This window comes from Megalops cyprinoides, chromosome 23 (genome assembly GCF_013368585.1).
Source record: "Megalops cyprinoides isolate fMegCyp1 chromosome 23, fMegCyp1.pri, whole genome shotgun sequence".
NCBI classification, from domain to species: domain Eukaryota; kingdom Metazoa; phylum Chordata; class Actinopteri; order Elopiformes; family Megalopidae; genus Megalops; species Megalops cyprinoides.
In genome coordinates, this window is record NC_050605.1 from 3,237,572 (window position 1) to 3,255,000 (window position 17,429).

General features: G+C 47.1%; 1 protein-coding gene across 1 annotated transcript in view; it reads left to right on the forward strand.

Moving 5' to 3' along the window:
• Window positions 1-264: 264 nt before the first annotated feature.
• LOC118770540 (regulator of nonsense transcripts 2-like) overlaps window positions 265-17,429 on the forward strand; it is a 29,889-nt gene continuing 12,724 nt past the window's right edge. The window contains exons 1-15 of the mRNA XM_036518279.1: window positions 265-354; window positions 1,133-1,516; window positions 2,677-3,456; window positions 4,186-4,346; window positions 6,547-6,738; window positions 8,890-9,039; window positions 9,953-10,056; window positions 11,178-11,263; window positions 11,706-11,814; window positions 12,255-12,368; window positions 12,941-13,057; window positions 14,837-15,022; window positions 15,708-15,911; window positions 16,511-16,786; window positions 17,097-17,280. Coding sequence (XP_036374172.1) covers window positions 1,134-1,516; window positions 2,677-3,456; window positions 4,186-4,346; window positions 6,547-6,738; window positions 8,890-9,039; window positions 9,953-10,056; window positions 11,178-11,263; window positions 11,706-11,814; window positions 12,255-12,368; window positions 12,941-13,057; window positions 14,837-15,022; window positions 15,708-15,911; window positions 16,511-16,786; window positions 17,097-17,280 — 3,046 coding nt within the window. The 5' untranslated portion in view covers window positions 265-354; window position 1,133. The remainder of the gene's footprint in view (window positions 355-1,132; window positions 1,517-2,676; window positions 3,457-4,185; window positions 4,347-6,546; window positions 6,739-8,889; window positions 9,040-9,952; window positions 10,057-11,177; window positions 11,264-11,705; window positions 11,815-12,254; window positions 12,369-12,940; window positions 13,058-14,836; window positions 15,023-15,707; window positions 15,912-16,510; window positions 16,787-17,096; window positions 17,281-17,429) is intronic.

Sequence of the window (17,429 nt, forward strand, 5' to 3'; positions counted from 1 at the left end):
AGGGGAAAATTCAAGCATTCATGGCAGGCCATAATGTATTGACGCGCTTCGCTAGGTGAGCTCGCACATTGCCTGCAAAATGCGTTTTTTTTCCTGCAAAACGCGAGAACCGCCTATTCAAGGTGAACAAATACCGCAGCTAATTTTAACAAATATTTTATTATATTTGCAACAGGTGACGATTAGAAAATTTGTGTCTAGACATTAGTCACATTTACTGCTGTCTATTTCGGCCTCGGGGATATTTAGTTCAGGCGCCGCGTGCAGCACTGAACTGACGAGGTCCTTCTGCGACAGGGAAGGAATAATTTACCCAGCAAATATACCTAATGTTTACTTTGACACAAATCAAAGGTAATAATATACATTTTTTCAGATTATATTTCTAGAGCATTGCATTTTAAAATGAAATATAATTTGGGAGGAACCCTAATGAATATTTTGCACAACATCCGCTGTGCACAGCTGCATCGCACATACACGCAAGTGGTTTGTTTACCTTTTCATAGAGCTGGCTGGTTGGCTAGCTTGCTAGTTAGACCAATGCTGCTGTTTAACTAGCTGATATGTAGTTAACTTAGAAATCCCCGGTGACGTGCCGACGCGTTTCAGCGAGTTACACGGTTCTTTTCGCGATGCAAACAGCACTAGCAAGCTAATGCTTTAAATCGATTCCTGACATGTAGCAGTTAACGTTAGCCTGAGTTTTTTGCATAGATTTTGCAAAGATTGGGTCCCATTCTGTTCACTTTTGTTTAGCTAGTATGTTTACAAAGCGTAGTGGTATTCGTGCGAGTGCACGGTAATGTGTTGCATGCACCCTTGATAGCGTATTAGCTAGCTAGTTAGGTTGTGTGTTTAGTGTAAGTGTAAGATATGGTAAGGAACGTTACATTACCCAGCTAGCTTGCTTGCAAGCCACACTACTTCACTGCCTGCCTTAGTGAGTTTAACGTTTTTTTCTGTTTAGTTCTGTATGAAACTTACAGATACTTTTGATTATCGGTTGTTGAAAGCACTAATCTGAACCTGCACCTTGCGGAAGAAACGCGACCGTGGACGTGGAGGGTATTGGATGGATGGTGTGCTTGTGTTGTACTGGTCATAAACGCTGACTGCTGCTGTTCCATAGCATGCCCGCCGAACGCAAGAAGTCGGTGAACATGGAGGAGAAAGAGACGTGCTCGGAGAAGGAGAAGGAGAAGGAGAAGGAGAAAGAAGGCGAGAGGAGGCCCGGCTCCTCCCGGGAGAAAGGCAAGGACGAAGGCAAGGCGGGCGGGAAAAAAGACAACGGTAAGGCGGCGGCGGAGGAGAAGAGAAGGCGGCAGGAAGAGGAGAAGAGGAAGAAGGAGGAGAAGGACCGCAAGAAGAAAGAGGAGGAGAGGCTGAAAGCGGAGGAGGAGCAGAGACAGAAGGAGGAGGAGGAGAAGACGCGGCAGCAGGAGGAAGAGGAGAAGAGGAGGATGCAGGAGGAAGAGGAGAGGAGGCAGCGCGAGGAGGAGGCCACACGACTCAAGTAAGGGCGCAGCGGAGTGACACAGTGCGAGGCTCCAGGCTAAAGTTTCTCCTAAGTGCTGATCTGGGACCAGGTTTGATGTTTGCAAGATTCGAATTGTGTTTGGGGAATCTGGTCCAAGATCAGCAGTGATGGGCAACTTCTGCGTTGAGCCGGGCTGAATGGGAGCAGTTCTGTTTACTTTGCTGGGAAGTTGTGCTTGTTCTAAGTGTTCTGCCATTGAACAAGAGTATGCCTTGTAGTGAGATGCACCTTCAGTCAGCTGATAAGGAAGATATCTTTTCCTCCCAATAACTGTTGTAAAGACAGTTTTTGGACATAAACTGACCAGTTCTTAGAACAACAGTTCTATAGAGCTGTAAGGGTTATTGATGTCAATATTGTTCAACAGGAATAGCTTTTTAGGGGAAGACAGCACCCAAACACATTTTGATGGTTAGCAATCACATTATTCTGCTGAGCTCTTTGTTTTAGTTATCTGTCTCTCTAAATAATGACATTGTGAACGCTTAAAGTACAGATGATCTGCATTCATTTTACCTGATTGTAGACCCATTTAAGTAATTAAGGTTTTTGACAAAAACGAAGGCATTTCTGTCACCCCAAAGTGCTGCCCCTTGTGTGATAAATCAAGGCTAAGTCCTGAACTGGTGCAGTGCCACATATGACAGGGTCCAGTTCCCCAGCAGCTTTTCTGTAGCTCCTGTCAAACTGGTGTCCCTGTCCTCACCACCCACTGATGCCCTCACATATGAATGTCAATGGCTGTGAAGGAATGAAGCTGTACTTCTGTACATCACTGTCTTCTGTTGGATTACTAGCCATTCCAATTGTCAGTCTGTCCCTGTCTGGACTCTACTACTATGCAATGCTGAGTACTGTTTTAGTGTGCTTCCATCCTCACACCATATGTTGTCACGTTTAAGTCTGCAAATGCTCCATACCTCTGCTTCCCAACCAGACACATTAGGCTATTTGCATTTTTTAGTTATCCATAAAAACAGTTTCTTATCCGTAATTTGAAGGCACACCATATGTAGAGGTTTTTGTTTCAATCTGAGGCCTGTTAAGGAGGGTTGATTGTGTTGTTAATTGAATACTGATCTGAGAACTAGCGTAAGAGGAATAAAACCCTCCCCCTGCCTCCGTTCCTCCTCCAGAGAGAAGGAGGAGGCCCACCAGCTGCACCAGGAGGCATGGGAGCGGCACCAGTCGCGCAAGGAGCTGCGGGCGCGCAACCAGAGTGCGCAGGAGGCGCGGCCCGAGGAGGCCTTCTTCGGCCGCCTGGACTCCAGCCTGAAGAAGAACACGGCGTTCGTGCGGCGGCTGCGCACGCTGACCGAGCAGCAGCGCGAGGCGCTCTCGGCTGACTTCGCCGCGCTCAACCTCAGCAAGTACATCGCTGAGGCGGTGGCGGCCGTGGTGGAGGCCAAGCTGAAGATCTCGGATGTGGGCTGCGCCGTGCACCTGTGCTCGCTCTTCCACCGGCGCTATGCCGACTTCGCGCCGCTGCTGCTGCAGGCCTGGCGGCGCCACTTCGAGGCGCGCAAGGAGGAACGGGCGCCCAACATCAGCAAGCTGCGCACCGACCTGCGCCTGGTGGCCGAGCTGACCGTGGCCGGCCTCTTCACCGACCGCGAGGGCCTGTCGCTCATCTACGAGCAGCTGAAGGCCATCATCGGCGCCGACCGCGAGGCGCACACGCACGTCTCCGTGGTGATCAGCTTTTGCAAGCACTGCGGCGACGACGTGGCGGGCCTGGTGCCGCGGCGCGTGCGGGCCGCCGCCGACAAGTTCGGCCTGGCGTTCCCGCCCAGCGAGATCATCAGCGCCGAGAAGCAGCAGCCTTTCCAGAACCTTCTGAGGGAGTACTTCACCTCGCTCACCAAGCACCTGAAGAAGGACCACCGCGAGCTGCAGAACATTGAGAGGCAGAACAGGTGAGCCCCTCCCTGCCCAGCCTGAGCAGGGGAGCCCCTGGCGCATGCCGCCCCCCTTTGATTGCTTGCTATTGGCAGTGACTTGTTTTTCATAATTCATACCCTAAATTTGTGTACCATATATTAAATTCATTCATGCTTTCCAATAATGTCTCTCCACTTCCTTTCGGGTGGTTTCAGGCTGTTGGCTATAGTAGAATATCCTTTGAGTGTTCCACTGTATGTGGCACATTTCATTAGTAGACACCCTTATCCAGCTCAATTTGCATATTTTGCATAGTGCCTTGCTGAAGTGTGCAACAGCTGTGTTCCACCTGGGAATTGACAGGCCGGGGGTATAAGTCTGAGCACTGTTCATTCATTGGGAATTGGGTCGAACCCAGAAACTGTCCTGCAACACTGAACAGAAAGGAGAAAGTATGTTATGTACTCCATTGGTAGTTTGCATGTCCTTCATATGCTTACACACAGCACAAGAGTATAAAAAGTTTAAAGATGAGAACAGTCCATTCAGCTCAGCTGGGCTCACCGTTTTGCTCGTAGTTCTAGAATGTATACAGGATTGTGTTAAGCCTGAGTTTGAACACTCACAGGGTGTCTACTTCCCCTGCAAATCCAGTTATTCTATATCAACAGTACTTCTTAGCGTTGGTATATGTCATTCCCACCCGCTTTCAGCATCGGTTGCCAGATTGGCAGGTCAACCCCCCCGACTCTGTGTCTCTCTAGGCGCATCCTGCACTCCAAGGGCGAGCTGAGTGAGGACCGCCACAAGCAGTACGAGGAGCTGGCCACCTCCTACCAGAAGCTGCTGGCCAACACGCAGACGCTCGCTGACCTGCTGGATGAGAACATGCCTGAGCTGCCCCAGGACAAGACCGTGCAGGAAGGTAACAGGATCATTTATGTGGTCAAGCATAGTGTAATCCGTACTGTATGGTCAAGGTCTGCTGGTCACTGAACCTGGATCCACATTCTGTTGATGTCATTGTCTCAGACAGTGATCTCTGTACTGCTTTGGCTACTTGCAGTGCATTGTGTTGTATTACGTAGCATTTATGTGGATAGCAAGTTCTTCTGTTTAGTACAGTACACACATTTCATACCTACGTTGATTCCAAGGCACAAACACGTGTACCATTTGTACACACAGTTTTTCATGAGCCATATCCTCTTAACTCTACACCACAATGCTGTCTGTAAGGAGATCTATGAAGATACACCTGCAAAACTGCAAAATAGAGCTTGTCAGAAAACATTTTGTCACTAGGTGGCGATGCTTCTTCATTAAGGGAAACTGATAAAGCAGAGAAAAAAGTCTTTAGTGCTGTTTGTATATCTGTGTGTGTGTGCGAATACACACTCACGCACACATACGCACATATACATATATACGTGTGTGTATATATATATATATATATATATATATATATATATATGTATATGTATATATATATGTATATGTATATACAATATATGTATATATAATATATACACACACTCATATACTAGAGGTGTGAATCTTCACTGGTCTCACAATTCGATTCGATTACGATTCAAAGGGTAGCGATTCTTTTACAAAAAGATTTTCGATGCATCACAATGCATCTAGTCGTCCGTGTTCTTTGTTTTTTTTTTTTTTTATTAATACAGGAATACAAGCCCTCAGATTTGAACTGTTTTTAGTTTTCAACTTTTTGTTGAACAGCTGTTTTCAAAAATCATATCAAGTCATACAACATAAAAATCTTTTTCAAGTAAAATTACCACGAGGTATATGTAAACAGTAACACAAAACATTTTTGTTTTTAGTGCATTGTAAATTAGCGGTTATGGTTATTTGTTTTTCAGTTGAATTATATTTAAAGTTCAAGGAAATCCACTGTTTAAAAGACAATTTTTTTTTTTCAACCTTTTCGCGCGTATGTTCACACCGGTGTGGTTTGCCGTTTAGCCCGTATGCTAAAATCTGTTTAGAACACTAGATTGGAAAAATTCTAGCTAATTTTAGCTTTGAGGAAACAATGATTTAACATTAAAAAATATAGCAAATGCTAACTGAAAACTATGAGAAGCTTAATAAAGCTAAAAATCAGCAAGAGTTTCCTCTAGTCATTACAATGTTAATAATTCAGTGATTATATTTTTCCTAAACATGAAGAATAGTTAAATGTGCAGGGCGAGACATGGTGAAAAAGGTTTATAACAATATAATGATTAGGAATTATTTGTTTAAGACGGGTATAGCAGAGAACAGGAGAGTTCACTCTGTAGGTAAGTTTTAATCCTCAGTTTTGCGATAGAAATAAAGACTCGCCCCCTGATTTACTGAGGTAGGTGCAAACCAGGTAGATTTAAAAATCATTTTTATGTGTGCGCCTAAATTAAAACATGCTGTCACTGGGCGGTATAGTGTGATTTAATAAGCTGTTTTTCCTTTAAATCAGGCGCAAGGAGCTAATATAATAATTACAATAAACCCATCCTTGATTTTTGCGCTCTCTGGCTGACACTCCTTGAAATACATATTCATCAGTTCTACGGCTCAAGTTGATCCCCGGGAAAATCCCCGCAAATAAGTAATAAATATATATTTTTACGTTTTAGCAGAGACACTGGAATTATAGTGTGTCTATGTCGGGGGGCGGCGGTTTTAATCACGATGCCAGCTCAACATCGTGATGTCTGTCAGCCATCGGCCAACCCTAGTTCTTAGAACTAGTCCCTAGTTCTTAGAACTAGTCCCTAGTTCTAATCGCACCGGTTTTAGCATACGCGCTAAATGGCTAATCACACCGGTGTGACCGTACGCGCGAAAGAGTTAATTACAGTTTTTAAGAATCGATTATTTTCTTTTTCTGCATCGATGCAGAATCTTTCACTTTTCGCATCGCAATGCATCATAAAAACGATTATTTTCCCCAGCTCTAATATACACATGTGTATATATATAAATTATATACATGTGTTTATATGTATCTGTAAGTGCTGTGGATGAAAAGTGATTGGTTTCTTCATTCATGCTATGTGACAGCCATGAGTAAGTCTTTTGTGGAGTAGTTTTGACAGTTTGCCTTCTGGTTTTGCCAGAGCATGGCCCAGGCATCGACATCTTCACCCCAGGGAAGCCAGGGGAGTACGACCTGGAGGGGGGCATCTGGGAAGACGAAGACGCCCGCAACTTCTACGAGAACATGGTGGACCTGAAGGCCTTCGTCCCTGCCATCCTGTTCAAGGACAATGAGAAGAGCGTGCAGGGGCGGGACAAGGAAGACAACAAAGGTACACCGCCCACCCTCCCAAAAACACCCCTGTACCACCCTCCCAAAAACACCCCTTTGATAGCATTCAGTTCTGGCAATGCCTCCCACAACGGCACTGTATTTCAAGCATGGCGCCAGGGACTCCATGGCGCCAGTATCTAAATGGCTCATTTACCTTACCCTTCTGAATGCACTTTTTGAAGTCATTTTGGATAAGGTCATCTGCCAAATGAGTAAATGTATATGTTCAGAGATTGACAAATTTCCAACCAGGAGGAACAAAAAAAACTTCAAGGCAGGCCGTCTGGTGTTTAAATGGGCAGGGAAATCACTAGTCTGAGAAGCAGTCCACTTGGTTGCCTTAGATGTTAGGGTGTGTTTACTCATTTTCCCACAGACCAGACTTGGCTAATCTTCTATGAATGTAGTCACTAAAATTCTTTTCATTGACACGCCTACATTATAACCTGTAGCCTGAAGACCAGCTCCCAGAAATGTATATGGCACTTTGTTGTCACAGGTTAGAAACTCATTATACAGAAGCCATTAGTTACCCTTTTGAAAATAGAGGCACCCCTTGGCAATCCCTCTCTAATCCACTTGTACAGCTATAGTGACTATAGAGATGGGTGTGTTAACCTGTTGGCTACTTTAACACTGATGAGGGCAGCGTGTCAGTATGTTTGAGACCTTAGCGGATCGTTCATGAACTGACCTGAAATGAACTGGCTCCAAACCCCTCTCCTCACTGGTCTTGGGCTCATTTGTCATAATGTTGGGAATAACTGTGAAAGTGTTTGTCCGATTCGTATCAGAAACATAAAATAATTGAAAGGAAAATATTGGCACAGGAAATGACCATCAGATAGGGGGGGATTAGTGGACTGTTAAGTGTGCTGGAGGGAAGTGTTTGTTTGGGCTTGTTTTTGGTGCCTAAGTGCAGCAATTACCTGAAAGTTGGAAAATGTTGGGCACACCTTATTTCTAGTGCCTATCACATACCCCACCTCACAAGTGAGATAAGGGTACCGTGGGACCCATGCTAGCGAGAACAGCACCTCTGTAACCGGGGCATGTGTATCCGTGTATAGCTTGCTACATCCTGCATCAGCAGTTCAGTTTACCTAAATAGCGCAGGTACAGTACTGTTGGATTACTTGGAATGACCTATAACCATATGCCCCAGTTTAGTTCTTATTTTTAAAACGTATCTCATGCTCCTGCTTTTTGAATAACTTTGTCTGTAAAAAATGTGAAGTGTAATTCAGAGAAGTTTGGCAGTCTGTATTACAGTGTTATATTTCATGCCTCACTGCCCACTAGGGCTGGGCGATATAGCCGTCGCAATATATCGAATAGCTATTTTTAGCACAATAACAGCTATCCCCGTTATGTGGTGTTAGGATTCTTCCCGTATTGTTTTCCCTTTAGTCATACCTGATGCGGGAGCACACCTCCAAAGTTCAGTGAAATGCTCCCGGGGCAGAAAAATATCACTTGTATCTATATGTTGGTTAACTTACCTGTTAGCTTTGAAAAACACATAGCATATGTTTTCACTTTTTATCTTTGTAGCCATGTGTTTCTGTCTACCACACGGAAGCAGCATATTTCATTTCATATCGCATTCTCTCCTTACGGAGCCGCGTTATTTAAAAATGGTCTCACGGCCCTCCAGAAGCAGAGAAAAGCTTAGCAGCACACAGCTAGCATCCTCCCAGAGTGAGAAACTTAGCTATATATTTTACCCCTCCTCGCATCACTGGTGCTTCACAAGCATTGCAAATAGCAATTTTGTTATCTGTTTCAGATACTTTGAAATACTTGTATACAGCTGACATGTTGAAGCTTGTTGTGGGCGCTCATAATAAACATTTAGCGTCATCGCGAGTGCATAGTTGACGTGTCACCTTATCGGCCAGGCACATCGGCAGAAATTTTCATATCTGCCGATGCTGATAATTAACTTATGAGCTCATTTTTATCAGCCGATACCGATGTCGTGTTGATGTCATTGTGCATCCCTAGCTACAAGCCCTGCTCCTTATCATTGCACCACTTTGATAACGGTGGTCAATGCCCCGATGATGCATGTACACGCTGCGAGTGGAGACCAGTTTAAATCTCTGTCCCCTCTCCCTCCCTTCCCTGGGTCACGTGACCCCTGCAGATCCCAAAGAGGCGAAGGAGGCGGCTGCCACAGAGGAGCTGGAGCTGGAGCTGGAGACGCTGGACATCGGCGGCGACGACGGGCTGGAGCTGGAGGCCGGGGATGAGGCTGAGGGCGACGAGCTGGCCAAGAAGCTGCTGGACGAGCAAGGTGGGGAGAGAGACGCTCCCGCGAAGCTGCCGCGGAGCTCTGTCACATACACCCAGTCCCCTCAACAGGGACCATCATCCAAGGCCACTTAGATATGACCTTTTGGCTCATATTCTGTTACCCGGGTTTTGTTTGTAATGGGAGTTTAAAGGACTTAATGTCTGTGTTTGATTTCTAGAGCTTCCTGCCCCTTTGCATGGTTTTACATTTCACCCTGGTCCTTTCTCTGGAAAAAAAATTCAATCTACCTCTGATTGGTGCTTTATATTGCCACTTCATTTATCTATACAGAAATCAGGGAGCATTTTAACAGTAAGGGAACAGTGCCACTAATCATAACAGGAGCCGGAGAATGGCAGGCTGACTAGCACTTGCTACACACAGGGAACAAGACCAATGTGTTCTTTCACGGTATTGTGTCTCAGAGGCCTGTGGAGAGGGGGGCAAGTATTGATTGCAGTGTAGGATGGTGGGTCTATACAGGGTGTAGGTGAACAGGTATGGATTGGGATACTGGTGAGATGGTATGTATAGGAGTATGTAGGTTGGTGGGTCTGTGGTGTTGGGTAGCTCAATAGGTTCGTATTGGGGTGCAGGTTGGTTGGTCTATACAGGGGTGCAAGTGAGCAGGTGTGCATTGAGGTGTGTACATTGGTGAGTCTATAGGGTTGTGTAGGTGAACAGTTACTGTATCTATTGGGGGTTATACGTAAATACAGAAAGAAAACTTGATACAGGTTAAGATCAGTTATATCATTGAGGCCAGGTCACAAAAACGTGATTCTCCACCAACTGAATTAGAATGCTCTTGAACTGCAGTCTGGGGATTGATTGATAAGTAATGCTGTGAATTAATTGGCCTTATTTTGTGTGTGTGTGTTTTTTTCGCGTATGTGTGTGTACACCTTCGTAGAACAAGAGGATGAGGAGGCCAGCACAGGCTCCCACCTGAAGCTCATCGTGGATGCCTTCATCCAGCAGCTGCCCAACTGCGTCAACCGGGACCTGATAGACAAGGCAAGCACAGAGCCAGCGGTGACAGCACAGAGCCGGCGATGACAGCACAGGGACATTCTCACACTGTGCAATAACTGGGTTAGAAAACAAAGACAGCAGAGAAAACAAAATACAGAACATTACAGTGGGGAATGATGTTTCATAGATAAGGCACGTACAGATTGTTACAGTGAGAACTATGTGAGTGCTATGTGCTTTGTTTGCCCAGAGATGATAACCACACAGCTGGGCCAACAGTTACTTCATGTTATTTGCACAGTTTTGCTTACGCACTGTGGCGTAAGCGTGACTTCTTTTTTGTACATGACACGCCTCTGGATTCAGCTGGTCATTTCTGGCATTCTCTCTGCCTTGGCAATCCCAGTTTGTGATTGTATATCGTCGCACGAATTAACCCTCTGTGGCCTGCCAAACACCAGCCTGCTGTTTGTCCGAATGCCTTGTAGAATGCGTTTAACCTGAGGAGAACATTTATTAGAGAGAAGGCTGTTGTGAAAGAGGTAATGAAGAGAAATTGGCTCACAGAGTAACGCACCAAGCAGGAAGGCGCAGAAGGTCGGAGATGAGGTGTTGGCTTCAGTGTGCGAGGTGCAAACGTTGGACAAGCTCAGGAGGGGAGAACCCTTTGAGCTCCTAGTTCAAGTGCTTCTTAAAAGGACTTTAACAGCACCATCAGCTCAGCAGGTTTGTCCTCGACATCACAAATGAGTTAAAATTTTATTAAAGTCTTTGAATCGAACTTTCACTTGGTAAGTCAGGGAGGCCATTTTGTGAGTATGGAACCATTCCCCCCCCCCCCAAATTGTCTTTGAAGGTCAGAGGTCCAGGAGTGCTTGTGTTACTCAAACTGGGCAAAAAACTTAACAGGAAAGCAGCTGTAGAAACGTTGAAGAGTGCTTTTCATCGAGCTGAGTCTGTTTGCTCAAACATGGGTAGCAGCGTACCTCAGCTTGGGATGGGGATGCCTTAAACACCCAGCGTGGCGCAGGTCTGTTCCCTTGGCAGCTCTGTTCTGTGTCTGAGTCCTTCGCAGGGATCGTGAGTAGTGTGTTGTCCAAGGCCTGGCTGTGCCAATGCAGAAGCTGTTCCTGTGAGAGTTCATGTGCTTTGTTTTCTCACAGGCCGCCATGGACTTCTGCATGAACATGAACACCAAGGCCAACAGGAGGAAGCTGGTGCGAGCGCTCTTCACTGTCCCAAGGCAACGGTATGCAGTCACACCTATTCACAGCCTTACACACAGGAACTCACTGTCACACCTATTCACAGGACTACACACAGGAGCTCACTGATACACCTGTTCACAGGCTTACACACAGGAGCTCACTATCACACCTATTCACAGGAATTCAGCATCCTCCAGTAAATAAAAAATGTATGTACAGAACATGTCTTCCTTCAGCTGTAGTAAGTTTTGTTTCCCCACAGAGCTGAGTGGGGATATAACCTCTAGGTGGTGCTGTTGCTCAGTTTTTAAATGTATTTCCCGTCTCTTGCACACACAGTTGTGAATAACATAACTTTGACGGCTACTGTCTAAAGGCTTTTGAAAACATTGTTTGTCCACAGTATGGACGTTTTCTGTATCCTGCGTTCCGGGTTCTGCGCTCTGAGTTCTATGTTCTGTGCTCTGTGTTCCGCCCTGCCAGGCTGGACCTGCTGCCCTTCTACTCGCGGCTGGTGGCCACGCTGCACCCCTGCATGAGTGACGTGGCGGAGGACCTGTGCTCCATGCTCAAGGGGGACTTCCGCTTCCACGTGCGTCACTCCGATGTCTGCTTGCGACCGGGACGGTTTTGGGGGGGGGTTGCACCGTTGTCCTGATTACCATCAGGGCTTTAATGATCAGATGGAAAAATATAGTGACATCGAGATACAAAGTGCTATCATTGCTCCAGTTAAACACCTGGCTTTATGGCTGGGTTCTGTGTGAGGTGTTGGTAATGTAAGCCTACCAACATAAGCAGAGATTATGGGTCCATGCGATGTAGCCACGACTTGTCAGGTTTACAGGCTTTTTTGAGACAACACTCCACAGTAAAGAGCCTGATTATTCCTCCAGTTTCTGCATCACTAAATTTTACTGCACCACGTTAGCACCAGGGTGTTTTATAGCATTTTTGGCATTTTTTTGGCATTTTTCCAAGGGTGATGCAGAATGATTAACCATTCTGTTTATTTTCCTGTATCCCCCACAGATAAGGAAGAAGGACCAGATCAATATCGAAACGAAAAACAAGACCGTGAGGTTCATCGGGGAGCTTGCCAAGTTCAAGATGTTCTCCAAAACGGACACTCTCCACTGCCTGAAGGTGCGTTCCACCTGTCTTTGATTGGACGGTCACAGGGACGACAATAAAGCAGTAGGGTTTGTGTTCAAAGCCTCACTTTCCTCTAGTGAGGAAAAATCCCTTTTTGAGTCACCTTCACTAACTTGTAGTAACCATAAACAGATGGGTGGCAGTGGAACGGTAATGTCAGGATAGCAACGTGGTGTAGTCGCCAGGGATGGGGCTCCTAAGCCAAAGGTTTGCAGTTCTGTTCCCCACTGGATCACTGCTTTTGTATCCTTGGGCAAGGCACTTAACCCGACCTGCCTCAGTAAATATTTTGCATGAGTTGACACATGCAGCTCACAGTATGAAACGTGTTGCGAAATAGGGGAATATCATTCTGAAATGATTTCAGGAAATTATTCCAAGAAATTATGCTGATAAGAAAAAAAAAATATGCCATGACTAAACAGGCCCACTTGTGAGTGCCCAGTGATAAAGTGTTGTAATTGGTAACATGAGCGTGGTGTAGCAGTGTAGTGAGGGTGAGGTGACGAGTAAATGGTACAGTGGATTAGCGTCGCTAACGGCGCCCCCCCGCTCTCCCGTAGATGCTGCTGTCGGACTTCTCCCACCACCACATCGAGATGGCCTGCACTCTGCTGGAGACCTGCGGCAGGTTCCTCTTCAGGTCCCCTGACTCCCACCTGCGCACCAGCGTGCTCCTGGTCAGTGCTGATGTGTCACCTGAACACGGCTAATCTAGCCTGCTTCCGATCAGTTCTGGTCTCTATCACAGCCGCACAGTCAAGCCACCCATCTTGCATCACGCGTACAGGGCTAAAGCAGCTAGCTTATATCACTTAAACATGGTTAACCCCAGTCAGTACTAATACACATCACCTGAAGTGGTGTAAACTGGCCTGCTTTCATCACCTTCAAAGGGTTAAACCACGTTCTCTTGGTCAGTGTGTCACATTCACACAGTTGATCTCATGTGGTTGTGGTCGGCATTGATTCATATAAACTTCATAGCTTTAAAGCATGTTCCCTTGGCCAGTTGTAATCTGTATCACATTCACAGAGTTAAACCAGCGTGGTTTTGGTCAGTACTGATTTGCATAACCTTCATAGGGCTAAACCACATTCCATTGGTCAGTTCTAATCTATATTACATTGAGTTATACCAGTGGTCAGTAGTCATTCATAACCTTCACAGGGTTAAACCAGCCTGCTTCCATCACCTTCACAGGGTTAAGCAGCATTCTCTCTTTCGGTTGTGCCTTAAACACATAAAGCCTGCTGGGCTAAGCCAGCTTATTCCTATTCTGGTCAGTTCCTAAACCCAAAAGAAGGAACCATAAGGTGAACATGCAGGATGGGACAGCAGCACTGAGCTGTAGCAGCCCAAAGATTTTTCTGTTTGAACATATGATTGTACAAATGTTCCGTACTGGCAGGGTGAGTAAGCATGAGCTCTGACTTTGCCCCCACAAACCAGACATATCTGGTACATTACCAAATACGAGCATCTCCCGAACCCCAAAGGCACACAGGGTCGGCTTACCCCAGAGTAAGCCAGCCGTGATGCTGCACGTCAGGGCACGGTGGAGAAATTCTCGGACGTCGCTGGAGGGTGTCCAGAACCCGGGAGATTAGAGCAGGCGGGAGACTCCCCTTCTTAAGAGCGTAAAGCCTTTCAAAGGAAACCTGGAGGAAATGGATCTGGTGTTTACCTTCCCTGGGAGGGGCTAGATCAAAACTGTTTCCAGCTTCTGCACAGGAACACAGACCTCCTTAGGAGAGGGGAGTATTTTTACACAGCGCATTAGGGGAGACTGCCGCTTCATCGAACACTCTGAAAGCCAGTTTGGTTTATCCTAAAATGTAGAATCCAAACCAGGTATATGGTACATGTAAGTACCAGATTGCCACTGTGAATATAGCTACAGATAATAAACAAAAGGTATTTTTCTCATTTATGTAGCCCTGTTTTGGAATCACCAAGTGTAATTTCATTACATTACAGTCTTTTAGCAGAGGCTTTTATCCGGTGTGATTTCTAGCACAAGAGAACAGAAGTGTATCAGTCGAAGTTAAATGAGCAAAAGTGTGAAACCAGGCTAACAGCACTCCCAGATCCGTGAGCACAAGCACATCAAGCGCAAACACATTCAAGCATCAAACAAATTAACTCGCGCTAATCTGAATTAGCCTCATCTCGCCGCAGCAATCTCCACGCTCTCGCTGAGGCGAGACGAACGCAACCCTCTGACACACCCGCGCTCAGCCATGGCTATTTTTCACCCAAGTTCACAAGAAGTTTGCCCCACTTCCCTGATGGCTCAGTGGATAAGTGCTATAAATAGCAGCTGCATAAAAAGTCAGATGGTATCAAAGGGCGTGTGCGGCAGTTTGTTTAGATTCCAGACTGTGAGTGTGTGTTTGACGATGCGTCGAGCGACGTGGAGTGACGCCCCCCCCCCCCACACCCCGGCCCCCTGCAGGAACAGATGATGCGTAAGAAGCAAGCCATGCACCTGGACGCACGCTACGTCACCATGGTGGAGAACGCCTACTACTACTGTAACCCGCCGCCCGTGGAGAAGGCCGTGAGGAAGAGGAGGCCGCCACTGCAGGAGTACATCCGCAAGCTGCTCTACAAGGACCTGTCGAAGGTCACCACCGAGAAGGTACACAACAGCACGTCGGTCGCACCTCTTCACGCTCCCCTACTGAGCTGAACATGACCACGTTATTAAACGCGTCACTACCCCCCGTAAGGACTACGGTCACCCCTGGGAAAGTATAGTCACAGTAACCAAGTGTGACCTTGTTGTCATGCTTATGCTTCACTGTTGAGCCACATGACCATAGAGTAGTCTGACGAGCTCATGTTCCTCTACTGAACTAAACGCATCACCAGCCGAACAGGGACCGAGGTCACCGCTGAGAAAGCGCTCTCACCGCAACCAAGTGTGACAGCATTATCACGCTCACGCTCCTGTATTGAACCACATGACCACATATCACAGGTGGACCTATGCAAGCTCCTCAAGTGAAGTAAATATGATCACATTATCATGCATGCATTCCTTCGCTGAACCACACAACCGCGTTATCAAATGCAGCGCCAGCCCCACAAGGAACTATCCTGAGGTCACCACAGAGCGGGTAGTGATACAGTGACCAAATCCGACCACATAGTCACATTCTCACTTTTCTGTGAACCTCTGAGTCACCGAGGCCTGTCCGTTTTAATGGCAATGTGTCCTGTCAGTATAGACGTGAATATCAGTACTAACAGCAATATGTAACTGGCTGAGCTGAGACAGACAGTGGCACGGTGGCGGTCTGAACCCTGTCCCGGTTGAGCAGGTGCTGAGGCAGATGCGCAAGCTGCCCTGGCAGGACATGGAGGTGAAGAGCTACCTGATCTGCTGCATGGTCAACATCTGGAACGTCAAGTACAACAGCATCCACTGCGTGGCCAACCTGCTGGCGGGGCTGGTGGCCTACCAGGAGGACGTGGGCATCCACGTGGTGGACGGGGTGCTGGAGGACATCCGGCTGGGCATGGAGGTGAGGGGGCACCGGCGGCCCTGATCCTGGATCAGTGCCAACATTTGTCGCTAAATGGTCGGGATTTGAATTGCTTTTGGGGGAAGCTGGTCTTGGATCAGAGCCAGCGTTTTGAGCTAAATGGTTTAGATTGGGGGCGAGGGGCAGACTGGTTTTGATTCATCTCCAAGGGCTGTGGACAAGGAGGGGATGGCCTCTAGACAGAACAGAAGCATCATCTTATGGACTGTATCTGAGGACAGTGTTGAACCACACAGTAATGAGCTGTTGTTGTGCTCTCATGACCTTCTTTGTGTTTCCTGTGTCGTTTTTGTACAGTCTTTGATTCTTATGTCTGAAACCGTACATTTATAGTGCTTCCTTCCTGGCCAGGTCTCCCTTGAGAGAGATTATCTCATTTCAATGGGATTTACCTGGCCAAGTAAAGGATAAATAAAATAAGCCACTACAATGGCATATTAGACAATGAGCGCTCAGGTCCTCACAAAGGGTGCTTCGCCTGTCTGAGCCGTTAATGTAATTAGAGGTTACATCAGCAGCCGTGTCACCGTGGAAACGGTCATAGCTCCCTCTCTCTGACACGTACCCCCCCGATGCAGGTGAACCAGCCCAAGTTTAACCAGCGGCGCATCAGCAGTGCCAAGTTCCTGGGGGAGCTGTACAACTACCGCATGGTGGAGTCGGCCGTCATCTTCCGCACCCTCTTCTCCTTCATCTCGTTCGGGGTGAACCCGGATGGGACTCCCAGCGCGCTGGACCCCCCCGAGCACCTGTTCCGCATCCGCCTGGTCTGCACCCTGCTGGACACCTGCGGCCAGTACTTCGACCGTGGCTCCAGCAAGAGGAAGCTGGACTGCTTTCTCATCTACTTCCAGGTGGGCTCCTCTCTCAGAGCGATGCCAGGGGCAGGAGCGTCCTCTCTGACGTTCTCACGCTCCGAATCTACTGTGTCAAGTGAGCTGGGTTTTGAAAGTACTGGGGGCGCCATTGTTGATTTTGATTGGCTCTCATCCGTACATCTTCAAACCACAGCTTTAAACGCTGAAACGTGAGAACAAGTGTGACCTCTCTTGCAGGGCTATTCACCACTGTTCCTAAACTACTATCGTGTGTGATGTATTAATATTAATGAGGTGATCTGTATAAGGATGCTGATTGGCTGGTGGTAATGTGGCATGTCTCCAGCGGTATATCTGGTGGAAGAAGAGTCTGGAGGTGTGGACGAAGGAGCACCCGTTCCCCATCGATATCGACTACATGATCAGCGACACACTGGAGCTGCTGAGGCCCAAGATGAGGCTGAGCACCTCACTGGAGGAGGCCACCCGGCAGGTCTCCGAGCTGGAGAGGGAGTTCCTGCTCAAGCTGGGTAAGAGGAGAAAAACACCATCCGCACCATATACACACATATACACCTTACACTGTTCCTGCTCAAGCTGCGTAAGAAGAGACACAGACACACTCATACACGCTCATGTACATGCACACACGTACACTGTACACATCATGCACAGAGCT